At 47.0% G+C, this 15,315-nt stretch overlaps 1 protein-coding gene across 3 annotated transcripts in view; it reads left to right on the top strand.

The window, feature by feature from the left end:
- The window catches only part of GSE1 (Gse1 coiled-coil protein), a 770,474-nt gene that overhangs the window by 700,648 nt on the left and 54,511 nt on the right, over positions 1-15,315 (top strand). For all 3 annotated transcript variants that reach the window (XM_031957167.1, XM_003758460.4, XM_012540351.3), the window contains exon 4: positions 6,838-7,056. In XM_031957167.1, the coding sequence (XP_031813027.1) occupies positions 6,838-7,056 (219 nt within the window). The remainder of the gene's footprint in view (positions 1-6,837; positions 7,057-15,315) is intronic.

The raw sequence follows: 15,315 nt of genomic DNA, 5'->3' as shown, positions 1-15,315 counted from the left end.
GCCAGGTCTTTCACCATGCTTTTTGTAATAAACCAATAATCTCTTCTTATAGGCTTCTTCTGGAAGCCTATTTTTCTCTGTAAAGGACCAAGGATAAAAAAAAAAAAAGAAGAAGAAAGAACTTGAATTTAACCTTCCCATGCCAAGATCTTAATTATTGTGGAGGAACATTACCAGGACACTGCTGAGTAGTGGGGCTTTCCCCTTTTAGGTCCCCAAGTCAGGAACAAATGGCAATATGATGTGCCTTTCCCTGTCCCCCTCCCCCCATCACCTCCTCCACATCACCTCCACCCTGCCTATCCCATCCCCTCCTGGTGCATACATGCTGAGGAGAAATGCTAATTTTAGACTCCTGTTAATGAAGCTGCTCATTTGAAATTCTATTTTAAGTGACCTGACATCAGCAGGGCAGCTTTTCAAGGGCTTATAGCTCCAGAGCCTACAGTTCTGACATTAATATGGGGGTATTAGCCCTTTTTGGGGGGAGGTGAGGGACGACTAGAAAGATGTTCAAGGTGGGCTGGGTTGGCGGTAGCACAGCATCCGATCCCGGCCCTAACCTTGTTATGACTCACTCCCTTAAAGCCCAAGAATTCAGTTTCAAGACTTTGTCCAGTGGCCCTGAAAAGCATGGGATGCTCAGTTGAGGGGATTATTACGGAGCAACAGCCCCAGCTGATCCTTGCCATTTCAGTGATACTGAGGGCCTAGCCGATAGAAGGTCAATGGCAAACCACTGTATTCCCATCTTACTTAAGACCGGAGCTAGCAAGGCAGCTGGTAACCACAAATTCCTGAGAGAGAGAGAGAGAGAGAGAGAGAGAGAGAGAGAAAATGAACTAGGGTTAAAAAGTGCTAGATAGACAGTCTTGGTTGGTGTGTTGGAGCCATAAATGGTCTCTGAAGCCCCTGCTAGCTCTGGCATTGTGATACGGTTCTCCTAAAGGAAGGAAGCCCTGAATGCAAACATTAGCATGTCCTTGTCCCCAATGTCACTGGCAAATTATATTCCTGGGATATTATCAGAGAGGAAAGAGTAGAAAAAATCTTAACCTGGAAAGTTCCCATTCTTGAATCCAACCTGTATTCTAATTTTTTCCTTAACACCAGAGCTGGAAATGTGACTTGGGGCTCTCTAGTGACATAAGCGGACATACTCGATTTGGGGTTCATTTCCTCACTTGTAAAATAGTTTCTTAAATCTCACCATGGATGACAATGTTTATATCAGAGATAAAATTCAAATTAATGCCTCTGGATCAAGTGGACTTTGTACCATCTTGGTGTCCCTCTGGCTTTGCCTTCATCCACAGATTCTCCAAAGAGATTTGAACGATGAAGAGAAAGCTTATCTTAATGCAGAGCCAGTGGGATAGAGATCTAATGATCTAAGGGAAGAAGCAAATGGGCCTGTAATCTCATATTCTGAAGTTCCAAGGTGGAAGCTCAGTGGCTCAAGCTTTTTAGGATTATGAACTGCAGCCCTCAATTCATAGAGAACTAAGAAGTGACTAACCAGAAAGACCCCTCATCCTGAAGGGAATTGAGAGACTTTCTACCCAAACTCCTTGGAGTAGTACGGGGCATCTGACCGTGACCCTTAAGCTTGGCGCTTGGGAAGCTCCGTGAGGGTCTGTGCTTCTGAGTGAAGGCCAGTGTAGCTGTTTGTGGGCAGATGCTTATCTGTTAGCCTACTCCTAGGGTTGGGGCTAGAAAGATGGAGTGGGTGGATGGCATTGATGAATGGTGGCCAGCTGGTGACAGTTGGGTGGACATGTAAATGGCTTTTCTCCCTTTTTTTCCCCTTGACCCCATCCTTTGGGCACTGTTAATGTTTCAGGTCAGGACTTGTAGGCCGGGCTAAGAATATCTTCGCTGAGTTCATACAATCCAAGCCCATACTGAAGTTGTCTAGAGAATGAATGAACGTAAATGTGAAACTCTCAGTGGGACTTGTAGCTATGGATGTCAGGTGCACATTCCCCCACTCTCTCTGGGATGGGAGAGAGGAGCATCTATTCCCTCTAGATGGGGAGGTCTGTGTTTTGTGGGTGCCTGTATGGACTTGAGATCTGTTTCAGATCTGTAAGAGACCCTATGGAATCATTGTATCTAACCTCCTTCATTGCGCAGAAGGCACACAGTGAATGGCCTTGGACTGGAGCCCGGGTCTCACTTCTCAAGTTTGTGTTCTTTTCACTTATTTCTTAAAGTTCAATTTTGGAGGCTCATCTCCATGGAGCTCCCAGATTTTGATGATGATTCTGATCACTCTTTTAGAAGCAAGGACCTAAAGATAGAGGTAGGGATAGCATGGTAGAAAGAGTACATCTGAGAGTCTGGAAAACCTGATTTCAAATCTACCCCAGAGTTTGGACTGACTTGACCTTTCTCTGCCTTAGTTTCCTCATGTGTAAAATGGAGATGATAATAGTAGGACCTATTTCCCATGGTTGTTGTGGGGATAAAATGAGATAGTTGTTTAATTTTCAAATGCTTTGCAAGCTTTAAAGTGCTATAAGTGCTAGTTATCATCATTTCTATTATTTTTGCTGTCAGAGATCATTCAGGCCACGTTTACAGATTGAGGAACGGGAGACTTAGAATGATTTGCCCAGGGTCTGCCCAGCAGAGTATGGGGAAAGGTGGTGGTGTATCTACACACTCCCCTTCCCCAGAAGCTGCCTTTCCTGGTTTTGTGTGTGCATCTTGGCTTCCACACTTTGACTCTGGGAGCTTGGGGCAGCTAGTTGGTGTAGTAGATCACCAGCCCTAAAGTCAGCAGGACCTGAGTTTAAGTCTGGCCTTGGACACTCAGCACTTTCTGGCTATCACTTAACCCCAATTGCCTCAGCAAAAAACCAAAACTAAAAACAAACTCGCCTTCATATAGACCTTTTTGCCTTTAAGCTTTGCACATGCTAGGTCCTCAGGAAGTGGCGGACAGGTCTTTCCCCTGAAGAAGTGATGCCTTTGGAAGGGACTGACCCGAAGCCAGATCTAACATTTCCTATGGATCTCTGGCCTTTGTTTGGGAACTGAGAGGGGATGCTTCCCAGGTCTGAGGTCCCAGGTTCCATTGTACCCTAGCAGTGACCTGGGTCCCCACATCTGCAGCCACTCTGCTTTTTCTTTGCAGTGACAAGGTTCTCAGTCTTTGGCCTCTGTTCAGCTGCCTGTGACAACCACAGCAGTAACGTATCTCAGATGTTTGGATATTTACATACATATGTCTGCCGTGTGCAGGCACTTAGAGTGCTTTACAAACAACCCTGGAAGGTGGGTGCTGTTATAATCCCTCTTTTTACAGATGGGGAAATTGAGGCAAACTAGTTAAGGGGCTTGGCCAAGGTCACTCATCCAATAAGTTTTTGAGGTCAGGATTCGAACCTGGAGTCTTCTAGACACCAAAGAAAGACCCCCCCCCCCCCCATGTTTCTAGTATTGTGTGTAGGGGCAAGTGATGAAAGGGAATGGGACAGAGGAAAAAAATTAGCCCAGCATTCAAGGTAAGCCCCCACTCACTCAAGTCAAAGTCTGCCTGGTGGGCCTTTGGCCAGCTCTCTTTTCTAAAGTGTGACTATTTCCTCACCTGTCAAATGAGATTGGTTTGATTGCTGATATCCAAGTGCCTTCTATCTGCTGAACAAAACTGGGGGAGAAACTGAGGAGGGGTTTGTGTGAGGTTATAACTCCAAGGTCCAAGAGACCTTGGGAGTTATTCTTTCAGCTGAGCAAATCTTACCTATGAGCTAAGAAATTCTGGTTTGGAGATGGGGGTGAGGGAGGAGAAGGTAGAGCTCTTTAAGAAACAGCAGAATCGAGCTCAGTTCACGTTCCTGTGGGACTTTATTTCCCTGGTTCTTCAGGAAGGTGACTGGTCATGGGTCTCTGAAGTCCCAGATCTCAGGTTAGAGTCTCTGGTGCTAATATTTGCTACTGGTTGAACAAGCTTTTTGATTGAAGGAGTAAATTTGTGTCTCTTTCTGAACTCCCTCCACCCCTGTCGGCTGGTGGCAGCCCCCTGCCCCCCAGCCCTTCTCTCCAGCCCTCCCCTCTCCCACTAGAGAGAGCTGAGGACACAGAGGGGTCAAATGCTTGGATCAATGCTGCCTCAGACGCATTCAATAGGGCCTGCTGCTCGGCCCGCTGACAAACCGCCACTGTTATCTCCCCGCAGCCCTGGATGGTATAGATCGGCCAGGGTCATGTGACGCCTCAGCAGCTGTTCGGCCAGCTTGCTTTCAGTGGGCAGCCCCTGCTTCTGTGACTGGCGGGGGCTTTGTTAGGTGAGCCGCCGCTACCAGCGCTCGCTGTGAATAATAGTGTTTCCCCATCTCGCCCTTTCTCCTCAACTCATTGAACTCGGTGGTAATTTTCCAGCCCTTTTCGATTAAATTTAAAAAATAGTCCTCCTTCCTCTCATCACCCCAAGATTCCTGTCTCCCTCAGCCAATCCTGTGACCACATTAAAGAGCCATACAGCCCCAGCCTCCTTCCTGTGCCTTCAGAAGGGGCCCAGGTTCACAAGCTTTTTCCATCCTCTATCTTTTTTTTTTTTTTTTAAGGGAATATGGAGAAAACTTGGTCAGAGAATTCCTAACAGTAAACAGGGGAGAGAGAGAGAGAGAGAGAGATAGATATCCCTGTGTGAGTCCTGTTTTGGGGAAATGTCCTTTTATGAGACAGAACCCCTGGCTCGGAGGAGGAGTGGGGGGACAGTTCCCACCAGCCAGTTAATTAAGCACTTATTACGTGTATCGGAATAGAAAGAAAATTTGGTTCTTGCCTCCAAAGAGCTCACTGCTAACTCAAAGGGGGTTGGAGAACCATATTCAGACCCATCCAGACTGCATGGAAGGGCATCTGGGGGGCAGGGGACACCGAGGGGTAGAAAAGACTTTATTTATATACAGGGTGAGCCCCGAGTTTGAATCCTGCCTTCCCTTCTGGCTTTCTATGTGGGCAGTGAGTGGCCTTCTGGACTACGTCTGGAAGGTGGAGGCAGGGTCTGGCTTGCAGTGTCAGATCCTCCGTGGAAGTTGTGTTCCCTGGATGAAAACTGGTCATTTTTTTTCCTTCCCTCTCCTACAGGGAAAGAGGATTGGCAAGGGCGAGGGAGTAGGCTCCCTCAAACATACTGGGTCTGGTTCGGTTTCTCGTTGTCCCTGTCTTGTTGGAGGCTGTCGGGCGGGCGCCTATGTCTGAGCCTGCTCATCTGCAGGGATGCAAGAGGGGAGGGGGCAGGGGCATGTTCCAATTAGGCTTGTTTTGAATAGACTTGTATGTCAGGGGAATCCCCCGAGAAAGAGGTTCTCGGTGCAGATGGAGAGTGGTTTTCACCTGACCTGGGGCGTGCTTGGCTGTCTCTGAAGCATACCTGCTCAGGGATGGGCTGCTGGTAACCCGAGGGGGGCCCTGCCTGGGTCCCCTCACCTCCGTCTTAGCAGAATGCTCATTTTCCCTCTTAGTCATTGTCATATTTTTTGAGGCTGCCGGAGTCTGTGACTTCTTTCCCCTGGTTAAACCATTGTCATTCCTGCAGCTTCTAGCTCTGTTTGGGGGAAGCTAATTTATTTGTGATGCAGGGAGCTTGGCCAGAGAGTGCCAACTGCCCCAGCCATTGGGCTTCTGTCTGAAAGTGTGGTCTCCGTTAGGCCTTTGATTTACTCCTTTTTAATGTACCCACCTTGAGGGAGCGGGGGACGGTGGATGGTGTCGGGGCTGCCCTTTCCGCCTCTGAAATTGGGCAGGTGGCCGAAAATGTTAATGGAAAACTTATTTATGGCCTGGTCCTCCTCCTTGTGCTGAGACAGAGCTGGGTTGAACGGGAGCCAAGGTTTTATTGATTGTACAAGAAGAACACAGCTTTTTCATTGACACTTAAAAGGGAAATTGAAAGCTCTGAACTCCTTATGGGGAAGAGAAAATAGGGGAACTTGTGCCCCTTGTGGGGGGAATAAATGGGGGGAATAAACCTGATGTCATCTCTGAGTGGCTCTACCAGGCTGCTTCTGCTTGCAGGTGGGGACCGACCAGGACATCAGCTGGTGTCGAGTTCTCGGGGCCTGACTATGGCTCCAGAGTGGGAAATGAGGTTTCTGTGGGGCCCAATTTTTATTTTTAATGGCTTTATTTTTAGTGGGCATGCCTAGTAAGGGCCCCATTAGAGGACCACAAACAGCTTTCGAAGGTCTAGGTTAACTTCCTTTTTTCTTTTTTTTTTTTCCTTTCTTACCACAGCCCCCTTCCTTACCCTTCACCAAAACCTGTTGAACTCACCTTTTGCACAGGAGAGCTATAGGCCAGTCATTTTGGTGGTAGGATCCCAAAGCTGCAGTATGAGGTCCTAACTACTGTAATTGTGTCCCTCCTGGTCGCCAGCACCCTGAAAGCTCCCTGCTCCAAGCATGAAACAAAGGGCATCAGGGATGGGGTTTTCCAGGTCTTTGAGAAACTTTAAGGATCCGTGCTTTGGGTGAAAGTCCCTAAAAGGCTTCAGCAGGTATCTACCCCCAGGATAAGCTGGGATTGTGTTGTAGGGATGTCCCCTTTTAAAAGATTAATCACTTCAGTCCTCCATGAAAAATTGAGTCCCCTGAAAGGGACCATGTGTATTGCTATCTCTGGGGATGGGAGTAAAGAGATTACAGATTCTCCCTCTCCCAACTTTTCTGAAAATGCCCTTATCTCTCTCCGGCGGGTCTCGTCCCCCCCCGCCTCCCCCCCCCCCCCCCCCCCCGACCTGCTGCAGGCTTCTGGGTGTTAGCCCAGTGACCAGTGCCCTCTTCTCCTTCCGCCCCTGGTGATTGGTTGTTCTTTTCATTGTTTCAGGCATGAGCCATGAGCCAAAGTCCCCTTCAATAGGAATGCTTTCAACAGCGACTCGGACCACTGCTACCGTCAGCCCCTTGACCCCTTCTCCTCTCAATGGCTCCCTTGTACCCAATGGCAGCCCGGCAGCCACCAGCAACCTGTCAGTTCAAGCAGCGCCCTCTTCCAGCTTCGCCGCCGCTCTGCGCAAACTTGCAAAACAGGCAGAGGAGCCGAGAGGTAAGAGGAGGAGGCAGTGTCCTCCAGGCACTGAGTCCAATGGACGGAACAGGGAGGTTGGGGATTTCAGCTTCAAACTCCTCCCCTCCCTTCCCTGGAGAGTGGGTGAGCCTCAGCTCCCCAAAATAGCATGTGCTGTGGGCCAGCAGGGAATAGCAATTAACCTAAAAGCCAGGAAAATTCATCAAGGGAAACGTGTGTGTGTGTGTGTGTGTGTACACAATGTAGCATAGCAGAGGAAGCATTGGATTACAGTCAGAGGATCTGGGTTCGGATCTTAGCTCTGCTAATTTATGCCATCTTGTAACTGAGTTTTTCTGATCCTTACTTCTGTTGTAAGATGAGAAAATCAGTCTAGATATAGACTCTATATCTGTGTGCTTGTGTGTGTGACCACAGATCCTTCTCGTAATCATTTTTTTAAGCTTATAAAATGAAATGAAATAAAATCTCACATTAAGCAAATACATCCCAGTTTCTCACCTTCCCAGCCAAGGACAAAATTACAAATGAAATTGATAAAGGAAACCAATTATTGTGAAATAGATTTATTAAAATCTTTTTAAAAACTTAAGTTTCTGGCCAGCCACCAAGTAAAAGAACCTTTGCTCCAGATAAATACAAGCCAAGGTCAGCTCTGTATTGTGCCCTCCTGAGAAGGACCAGCCTCCATCCTCGCCTCGATCTCCCTGCTAAGTTTCCAGAATCCAAGAGTGACAGGGAAGCTAGGCCAGCCCCTTCCTTGTGTCAGTAAGGACATGAAGGCCTAGAAAAGGGAAGTCCCTAATCCCAGGTTGCACAGCAAGAGCTCGAGACTAGAACTCGGGGCATTTCCTGGACTTTTCCCCCTGAAGTTGTTGGGAGGAAAGCTGTAGGAAGCTGTTCTCCTAGTCTCCTTTTCTTCTGAGGATCTCTCTACCTCACCCTTTGACCTCTTTTCCCCGATTCATATTCTCAAACCCTCCTTCCGTGTAAGGGAATGGCTTCAGGGTGGGGTGCACAAAGGGCAGGAAGTCCCCTTCCTTCCTCTAAGATGGATGCACCAATTCTTGGACAAGACCGGCTCTGGCTCATTTGGCTTCAGTGTTGATTGAAGGGCTTACCAAACTCTGCCCTCTGTAATGAGGCGAAGAGCAGTGACTTCTGCATTCATTTCTTTAGCCCCAACACGAAGCCTTCCAGCTTACAAATGATCACTGAGTATTTACCCAGGGAAGGTAGAAGGACGTTGCTATATTAGTGGAGAGAGCACAAAAATTTGTTGTCAGCAGTACCCGGTTTGAATTCCCAACTCTTGAGATAGTCTTTGTGAACTTGAATAAGACAAATGACCTTGAAGCTTTGCTTTCTCTCATCAGAATCCTCTGTAAAGTGAGGAGGAGAAAGATTGACTGGACAAGATGATTCTTGTCCCTTCAACCTATAAATCCAATCATAAATATCACAGACTGCTTAAGTTTTTTCCATTCGAAATCCCTTTTCACCTGAGAAATTTTTATATGACCCCAAGTATATAGTGATATAAAATAGGTGTACAAATCAAACACTTACTAATGGCAGATCATCATTTTGTGACCCCCACTTTGTAATGAGACGCCATAGGCGGTTTCCACAGTTTAGGAAACTGGGAAATGGACCATCCTCTCTTTCTATCCCTTGAATGTTACAAATGAAAAAACCTACATCAAAAGTTAGATTCTGGTTATTGTCACCCCTAGTCTAGTGATCACGTGTATTTCCCATACCAAGGTGGCCCGATGAACTTTGGACTCAGAAACACTGGGGGAGTTGAAATTCAGCTTCACACACATACTAAACTCTGTTACTGGGCAGGTCACTTAACTTCCTGTTTCCCCATTTGCAAAATTAGGGTCATTATAGCATTTACTGTCTAGGGTGGTGCACCTAGATGTGGGATATGTTTGTGGGGATTCTGTACAAGGGCTAGCTATTATTAAATATTGAAAAATGACTCATGAGAGATGTTGAATGAGGGGATTTTATCACATTAGGTAAATACATCGCGCTTTCTCGCCTTCCCGGCCAAGGACATTATCAATGGAGTAAGCTGTATCAGGTCCACTCCCAACATGCACCTGTCCAATGGCTTCTGTTTGCTTAGGATTCTCCTGTGTGGCCCCAAGGAATCCTCCAGCCTGTTTGGCATTCAGGCCTAGGCTTGTTGCCTCTGATCTATTTTATTTTCTGCTTTTCCCCAGCTCTGTCACTGTAATAGCCTCAGACTCTGATTCTTGACCCTTCCCCCTGGGAGGGCCTACACCATGGCTTATGCAGCCCTCCTCCGCGGTCTAGAAGAGTGCTCAGTAAATGTATGAAAGGATGACGATGGGAAGTGCCAGAGGTGGCTTTGGGGGGCATAGGGAGGCAGCGGGGCCTCCTGTCCCATTTATGCAGGACTTTTTATTTGAGGGAGAGTCTTGAGTTGAGCCAGAACTGCTCCATGTAGGGTCCATTTTCATCTCAACCCCTGGGGATATACATAGAAGAGGAATACATTTCTACACAAGTGAGCATTTACCATCTCTTCATTTGTCATCTTAGCCTGCAGCACACTGATCTTCCCAGAAGCTTGGAGGGATAGGATAGTAAGGCTAGTACTAGTGACCCCTTGGCCTTAGCTAGCAAACCCTTACCATCTCACAGGGGCAGTGAATTCGTGCGCACACGGGCGCATATGCCCAAGCTGCCACTGGGCATTCTGGGCTCCGGCTTGCCAGTCAGACTAGGAGCAGATGGCTCACCTGAAGTCCATGTGTCCCCCTGTCACCTTCTGCCTGCCAGCCTGCCTGAGGTAGTTTCCCCAGACCAGGGATCACCTGGGTGTTTTAGCCAACTCCAGCATAAGGAAGCATCCTGAGGGAGGGGAAGAAAGAATCTTCATGAGAACCCCCAGCAGAGAATGGGAGCCAGACCCAGAGTCCTCAGGGCTTCTCCAGAAGATGGATTGCTTCAGAGGAAGAGTCAGGAAGAAGGAAGGCTGGGGTGGTCCTGTTGGAGCTTTATTTTCAGCATCTTTAGATACTTTTTCTTACTTCCCTGCAGGTCTCAGAAGACTAGAGAGGCAGGGAAAAATGTAAGTTTCTGGTGCCAGGATTACCAGCCTCAGCAGAAAGCTGGCTCTCTAGGGTAAAAATAGCCCTTGTGATATACAACAGCTAAGCATAGGCAGAAGTCCCACGCAGGTAGCCCCAGGCCTAAATGCTGTGGTTCTGTAGCACATTCTCAGTCTGGTGGGCCTACGGTCCTTGCCAAGCTCTTGCAAGCCCTTCCACCAGTGGGAAGAGAACCTTTCCTATAGTATAGACCATATGAATAGGAAGCTGGTGAAAGAAATTTGAGGAAGCCTTTTTTCATTCCTGGTTCCCTCAAAAGATTGCAGCCTTGCAAACAGGAGCTTAAGTTTGTCTTTTGTTGTGTTTTTTTTTTTCTCAGCTCTTTCTGGCATCTCCCCAGGTCTGGATAGCTAGGCATCCAGCAGTCAGGGCTATGTGCCAGGGGGTGTGTGGCCTGGTCTATCAGGGAACAAAGTGTACTTTCCCCAGAGTTGTGATGGCAGAAGCCCTTCAGGACTTGCCCGTTGGGACCCGGCTGTCCCCTGGGGTAGGTCAGACATGTGCTGTCCTTGAGATATTTCCCCAGTAGAAATGTAGCACCCATTCAGACCATGCTCCTCTCTGTTCTTTGGGTGGGTAACTGATTGGAAAACTAAGGCTACCAAAAAGTGCTGTGGTGACCCGGTATAGAATGTCATGCTTAGAACAGCTTAGAACAGGGGTGGAAAGGAGAAGATGGCAATCTTTCCTGGCTTTTGGAGCATTCCATTCCTATGGGTCAATAAGTATTTATTAAGCGCTTATTGTTGCTGAGGATATAAAAAACAAAAATAAGGTCCTTGCTCTTGGAGGAGGTGAATGATGTGCAAACACAGACATATGGAGGAAAGGTACTAGGAGCCTCTTAGCAGAAAGTGGGAGTTGAGCTCAGGTTACAGCTATGGTTCTCAAAAGTATGGTCTAGAGAATCCTGGAGGTTTCCTAAAACCCTTTCAGAGGGGCTACATCTTCAAAATGGCTTTTAATTTCTAATATGATAAATATCTATAAATATAACCCAGATAAATAAAACTTCTTTAGACAGATCTTCAATAATGCTTAATAGTAAAAACATACTGAGAAGAAAAGCTGGAGAACCAGTGGTCTCAAAGGAAGCCAGGGAAACTTAAGGAGGGAGAGAATTCCAGGCAGAAGGTCAGTGAGCCAAAGGTACAGGAAATATTAAGTGTCTCATCTGAGTTGCAAGTAATTCAGTCTCATTAGATTGTTACTTGTGTAGAGGGAAGTACAATGTAGAAAGAGGCCTGATGGTGAAGAGCTTTAAATGCCAACTGGAGTCAACCAATTTTGTATTTGATCCTAGAAGTAATAGAAAACTACTGGAGTTTAATGTTTATGAATTGATGCTCCAGTGGGCCCTCCAGTGGGCCCTCCGGTGGGCCTCAGTTTATCTCACCACCTTTTGATAGTTGGGATTTTTGAAGCAAAAGTAGGGAGTTAGAAGCCTGGGCTTTGACACTGCCCTCTCATCCACCATGGGCATTGACATCCAAGTTCTTGGTCCAGTCTTATTGAAGAACCTTTTGGGCAGAGGGAGTTATGAAAGAATCTTATCTGCCTTGTGTGACCATGAAGTGAGACAGTTGGGACTACGAAGGGTGTTTGTGTGAGTGAGTGAGGGAGTGAATGAATGAGAGAGATAGAGACAGATAGAAAAAGAGAGAGGGAGAGAGTATAAGGGAGCCCCTCCATATGGTGCAAAGGAAAAATAGAATGGAGGGCTGGGAGGCAGCTCTCAAACCTGAGCAGAGAGTAAATAAATAGCAGGACTGAATTTAGGGGCAACTTGGTCCTAACCCTACTTCCAACCTCTCCGAGAGGTGCAGTTCTAACTAATCAATGATTCCTCCTGCCAAAGGAACCCATGCCCTACAGGAAGACTTTTTATTTATTTATTTTTTTTATCGCCACACCTTTTGTCAGTTGTAGAAAAGCTCCCTGATGTGGGTATTTCTTTCTTTTTGCTGTTAGCTTATCTCCATAGCACACCTTTTAACCTTCCTTAGCTTCCCTCCTCCCCTTCCTCCCCTTCAAGTTGCTTCTTATTTTTAGCCATAGGACTGAATTCTTTCCATCGTTTCATGGGCTAATGTCTTTCCTCAGCATCGTGTCTCGAGGGTGCAGTTTAAAAATTCAATTCAGACAAAGTAATCCAAATGCCATATCATTTGCTGTACCCCGAGAGAAAGGATGAAGAGGAAAGAGGAATCTGTCCCCCTCAATAGGTTTCCGTGCTGATATGCTTCATTGAAATTTTATTTTTCCTAAAGGCTCCTAAATGTGTTCTCAGAGCAGCCAAACTGCCCCTGCTAAATTACAGCGTCAGCGACTGCTGGGTGCCTGGATGCAGAAACGCACATCTGAATGTTTGTCTCACTAATGGGCTGTAGAACTGGATGGAGCCCAGCAAAAGGACAAGGCTCCATCATCAGCAGGATTTGGGGGAGGGAACGGTTGGACCCTAGGCCCTGGGAAGGAGAGGGAGAAAAGGGACAGGAGTGTGGACTTGTGTCGGAAAGACCTGAGGGACTGCGAATTCATGCTTTAGGTGCTTTAGGATTTAGGACTGAAGGGACTTAAGAGCTCTTCTGGACCAACCCCTTTGTTTTACTGAGAGAGAAAGGAAGTAACCCAAATTACACAGGTTAGTCGCTAGGAGACTCGGGATTTGAACACTCCAAATCCATGATTCTTCCCACTTACCTAGAAAGTACCTTGTGGTTGGTTCTGTAGAAAAGGCATTAAGACTTGAGATGAGCATTGCAATGCAGTGATCAGCCATTCCAAGACTTTGTTCGTCTGGATTTCTTCCTCACCGGTGGGTTATAGCCCTTGCCTGAGCTTTGAGACCAAATGGAAATAGAAGATATCTCCGTTAGGAGCAATCCCAGTGGTGTCTGATTGCCATTGTCATGAACCTCTCAGGGTAAACTAAGACACGCTGAAACATTGCCTGTGTGCACATAGTGGTAGAGAGGGAAGAGTACTGAGTTTGGAGACGGGAGATTGGGGTTCAGATCCCACCCCTAGCATCTATCAGCTCTGTTACCTTGACCTGACCTCTGGGTCTTGGTCTTCCTTTGTGAAATAAGTAGGTTGTTTCTAAGAGGGACAAGTATATGACCTAGTACTTTCTTCCCTCTTCTGGGATCATGATCTTCCTTTGTAAAATAGTAGTGGGGGCTTAAGGTTAGTTTTTAGGATCCTGTCTACTCTGGCGTTTTGTTGGTGATTTCCAATCATCAGTAGGGCATTCTTTCTACAATGGGGATGAGTTGTATTGAGTCAGCACCATGTGTTGTGTGAGAAGATAATTTCTCTCCCTTAGAGGGAGTCGGCATCTTGGGGAATTTAGATGGAGGATGGAACTAGATACGATGACCTTCTGACTCTTGAGATTCTGTGACCCTTTAATTCTTGCCTGATTTCCCCATTGGGAGGGATTGCATGCATTCAGGAAATCCTACCTGAATTGAAAAAGGTAGTGGGCTGTGATTACGAAACAGGCTTTAATTCTCTGTATAAATACAGGTCTCTACTGTCATTTTCTGGGAGCCCTTGGCTGCGGGTAACCTAATATAGCCTATTTGAGATGGCTTGAGCAGCATGGAAAGGGGTGACCCTACTATGTGTTGATGTTGCTTAATGTACCCCAAGTAACATCTAAGACTTTCGAGAGAGGTATCTTGGATAGTTAAATTGGCGCCAAAGTGGTGGTTTGCTTAGATGGGGAAAGCAAGTTGTCATGAAGCACAAGTGTTATCTGGTTTCTTAATATATATGGGGGTGTGTGTGTACATAGGGTGAAATCTGTGCTTCCATGTTGAAAATTTGGAGTCTCAAGGGAAAGGGCCCAATTTGATGGTTTGGACTTTTACTTCACAAAATAAGAGCACAAAGAGAGCTCACTTCCTCTGGTCTTGCAGTCAGGAAAGCCAAAATTTGAATTTTGTCTCTGATACATGATTGGTTCTGTGTTACTTAGGGACAGCTAGATGGCATAGTGGAGAGAGCACTAGGCCTGGGAAAGCCCCACTTCCTGAATTCAGATCCAGCCTCAGACATTTATTAGCTGTGTGATCCTGTTTGACTCATCTGTCAAAATGAGCTTGAGAAGAAAAGGGCAAGCCATTTCAGTCTCTTTGCCAAGAAAACCCCAAGTAGGGTCTTAGAGGGTCGGACAGACATAACTGAACAGTAACAAGTTGCTTAATCTCCTAGACAAAATCTCAGACTATACGTAAAAGACAGAGCAGTTGCTAATCTCCATCGGGAGAGAGTTGACATTTTGGCAGTTCTTTGCTCCAGTGAAATCATGGGTGCTTCCCCCAACTCCCTGCCAAGAAGAGAAGGGGATGGTGGGGAGTAGAACTCTCCAAGACATTTTTGAGCAGTTCTCTAAAGCTGGGATGGAAAGCCAGGGCTTTGCACTGTGGAGCCCATCATTCCATACTTCCCTGGGAAGTATGTCATCTGGAAAATGATGGTGGGAGAAATCATCTCTCGGTTCCTTTCCAGACCTATAAATGCTCCTTCAGGGTGTCCCACTTGTAACCCTCTTGGTCATCAGAGTCTCTTGAGGGAGGGAGCAAGCACTTTCACAGGTACCCCCAGAAATGAGGGTTCAGTTAGTACTTGTTGATTGGCTAGTGATGCTTTCCCTTTTGAGCAGTGTTTCCATGGACCAGTAAAAATGCTTGGGTCGGGGACTGACTCTGGGAGAAAACAACAGACATTGCTTTTATTTAATTTAACTTTATTATTTTTAAAAAATTGCCCTAGCTGTGTGAGCAAGATTGCAGCTGGGGCCACCGGCTCCCAGGAAGCTGACAAGCACCTCCATTAGCTCTGACCTCTCCTGGATAGTTTGACCCTGCCCCTGTCCTCTCCTTTCCCTGCTTGCACCTCTCGCCCCCACAGCACACCAACCCCCAGCCCTGGCCCTCTGAAGCATGACACAGCAGCGGCGGCTGCCAAGCTGCAGGTTAGGAGTCTGTACTGGGAGCTGGGGCTCGGGCAAGCTGTGTGACCATCTGCTTGTAATGCCCCCGCCACAGCGGGCTCTGCCTTCCAGTGGGGAGCACAGCCACAAGCTGCTTGTTGGAGAGGGTGTTGGGAAAGGGGG

Source organism: Sarcophilus harrisii, chromosome 2 (assembly GCF_902635505.1).
Source record: "Sarcophilus harrisii chromosome 2, mSarHar1.11, whole genome shotgun sequence".
NCBI classification, from domain to species: domain Eukaryota; kingdom Metazoa; phylum Chordata; class Mammalia; order Dasyuromorphia; family Dasyuridae; genus Sarcophilus; species Sarcophilus harrisii.
This window is presented reverse-complemented; position numbering and strand designations above follow the sequence as displayed.